The sequence below is a fragment of the Penaeus monodon genome, chromosome 43 (assembly GCF_015228065.2).
Source record: "Penaeus monodon isolate SGIC_2016 chromosome 43, NSTDA_Pmon_1, whole genome shotgun sequence".
Lineage (NCBI taxonomy): Eukaryota > Metazoa > Arthropoda > Malacostraca > Decapoda > Penaeidae > Penaeus > Penaeus monodon.
The window spans coordinates 17,318,937-17,321,436 of record NC_051428.1 but is presented as its reverse complement, the minus strand read 5'-3'; the positions used below and the strand labels follow the sequence as shown (position 1 = coordinate 17,321,436).

The window sequence follows — 2,500 nt, the reverse complement described above, 5'->3', positions numbered from 1 at the left end:
AAAAAAAAAAAAAAAGTAGCAAAAACTTTAGTGTGAATCGACCTGAAGTTGCGGAAAACTTAGCAATCATTCGGTAAATTATGGAATGTATGTCTTGTTAGCATAAATCGAGCGGAAAAAAAGAAAATATTGAGCAATCTAATCTGTTGCATCGTCTGTGGTTAACCTATTTACACATTCTGAAACAAAAGTAATAATACGGATATACGGATTTTTTTTTTATCTTTATTTTCAGTTGATATGTATTTTTACTGACATTTTTTTTAGCGGTCTATATCTAGAACTCCCTTTTAAAACTAAATTTGCAATTAACGGTAAAGAAATATCGTAAAACCGTCACATGAACACAACCACTCGCCTCTGGGAAAAAAAGGGTTTAGAAGTAACTATTCGATTTCAAATATTCACAAACTAGGCCTACACAACGAGGGAAGGACCAGCTGTTGTTTGAACTCGCTTCACCCTCATTAAAAATGTTCCTCCTTTCGCTTCCAGGGGTTCAACTAAACCTAAGCCAGACTGAGGCCGAGGTTCTGCTAGCCTTAAACCGGAGTTCATCGTTCCCTGAAACCTAGGCTTCACCAGTCTGAAACCGAAGTTCCAGTAGCCATAAGCAGGATTTCCACTAGCCTAAGAGCGAGGTTCCACTTGGCATAAACCGTGGTTCTACCAGTCTTAAGCCGGGGTTACACGAGTCTGAAACCAGGGCCCCAGTAACCATCGACCGAGGTTTCCCGAGCCCCAAAAAAGGTTCCGTAAGCCTTAAGCCGGGGTTCCAAAAATCACGTTGACGTCAAGGATTATCTAGATGCGCCACGCCTAGAGCAACTTCTGCCCAGATCCTCCTAATTCTTTCTCTATGATCGCTTTTTGACATTTATATACTGTTTTAACATCAAAACCGCACCAAGTCAGGAAGAATGTAATTTTCACGGAACCAAAACGAAAGGCTGGGCAGGGGCTTAACGAAAGGCTGGGCAGGGGCTTCGTACGTTCACCTTCCTTTCAGCTTCAATCACCTCCTCACCTTCACTTTTTCCAATTTTCTTCACCTGCATTTTAACGTCCTTCTTCACGTTCACTTTCACGCTAACCTCTCCTTTCACGTACACCTCCAGGATGTATTTCCCATTCACGTTCTCCTCCACGATCACTTTCCCCGTCACGTTCAGCTGCACGACTCCCCAGCCAACGCTAGTGATGGTGGCCGTGCATGAAAACGTTCAGCAAGATGAGCGTCATCATCCCGCAGCAAATAGACGCGATTTTCTCCATCATCAGGCACATTTCTGATGGACTCGAAGGCACGACCATCGAGTCGTCATCCACACTCTTCTCCTGAGGGTGGTGGTGGGCGCGGCGGTGGTGGCTCGGGAACTCCTTGGCCAGAATCTCCACGAAGATCACGTGGATGAAGATCCCTGGGAGAGGAGAGAGGCGGGAGAAGGTGAGGATCTTCTCTAGCTATCTCGCTGCTATTTTTCGTCTCAGTCGCTTTCTCACCCTCTTTCTCTCTCTTCCTTTCTTTCTTTCTTTCTTTCTTTCTCTCTCTCTCTCTCTCTCTCTCTCTCTCTCTCTCTCTCTCTCTCTCTCACACACACACACATATATATACACAAATATGTGTGTGTGTGTGTGTGTGTGTGTGTGTGTGTGTGTGTGTGTGTGTGTGTGTGTGTGTGTGTGTGTGTGTGTGTGTGTTGAGTGAGTGAGTGAGTGAATGAGTGAATGAGTGAGTGTGTGTGTGCGTATGTGTGCGTACGTGTGCGTGTGCGTGTGCGCGTGCGAGTGCGCGTGCGAGTGCGTGTGCGCGTGCGAGTGCGCGTGCGTGTGCGCGTGCTTGTGTGTGTACATGCGCGTACGTATGTACATATATGTATACACCCCTCCCCATTCCTCCTACCCACCCCCTCCTCACCTGTGGCAAAGGCCTCCAGGACAGCGGATACGATCTCCCTGTTCTCCGAGGGCGCGTTCTGCAGGCCTACCCCCGTGGCTATGCCCACTGGGATCGTCGACGTGAACACTAAGACGTAGAAGGCTTTGCTCCACCTGCTCAGCACCTGGCTCTTGCTCACCTGGAGGACATGGTGAAGGAAGGTTAGGGGGAGGTGGAGGAGGAGGAGGTGGAGGTGAAGGTGATAGTGTAGGAGGAGGAGGTGGAGGTGGAGGTGGTAGCGATGGAGATGGGGGTGAGATGGAGGAGATAAGGTGGGACTTTGTTATATTAAACTATTCATTTAAGTTTTTATTATATATTCATTAATTTCTTCTCATAACATCCTCATCAAACCACACCTCCCATCTCATACCAGAGTTAAAAAGTGACTATGTGACGTGTACACCATTACACAACCTTATAATCCATCAGTCTGATCTAACAACTGTCCATACATCAACATTATTAATCACCTTAAAACTTAACTATTTACTCATTAAATCAAACGCATCCACCCCATCATTTAAGGAATCGAATTGAGGCAAACCAGTCACTCCGAAA

At 46.4% G+C, this 2,500-nt stretch overlaps 1 protein-coding gene across 2 annotated transcripts in view; it reads right to left on the bottom strand.

Moving 5' to 3' along the window:
• Positions 1-2,500, bottom strand: part of LOC119568445 (zinc transporter ZIP1-like) — a 29,588-nt gene that overhangs the window by 630 nt on the left and 26,458 nt on the right. For both annotated transcript variants that reach the window (XM_037916986.1, XM_037916985.1), the window contains 2 exons: positions 1,919-2,078; positions 1-1,421 (listed from right to left, as the gene is read on the bottom strand). The exon at positions 1-1,421 is cut by the window's left edge and continues 630 nt beyond it. In XM_037916986.1, coding sequence (XP_037772914.1) covers positions 1,195-1,421; positions 1,919-2,078 — 387 coding nt within the window. In that variant the 3' untranslated portion in view covers positions 1-1,194. The remainder of the gene's footprint in view (positions 1,422-1,918; positions 2,079-2,500) is intronic.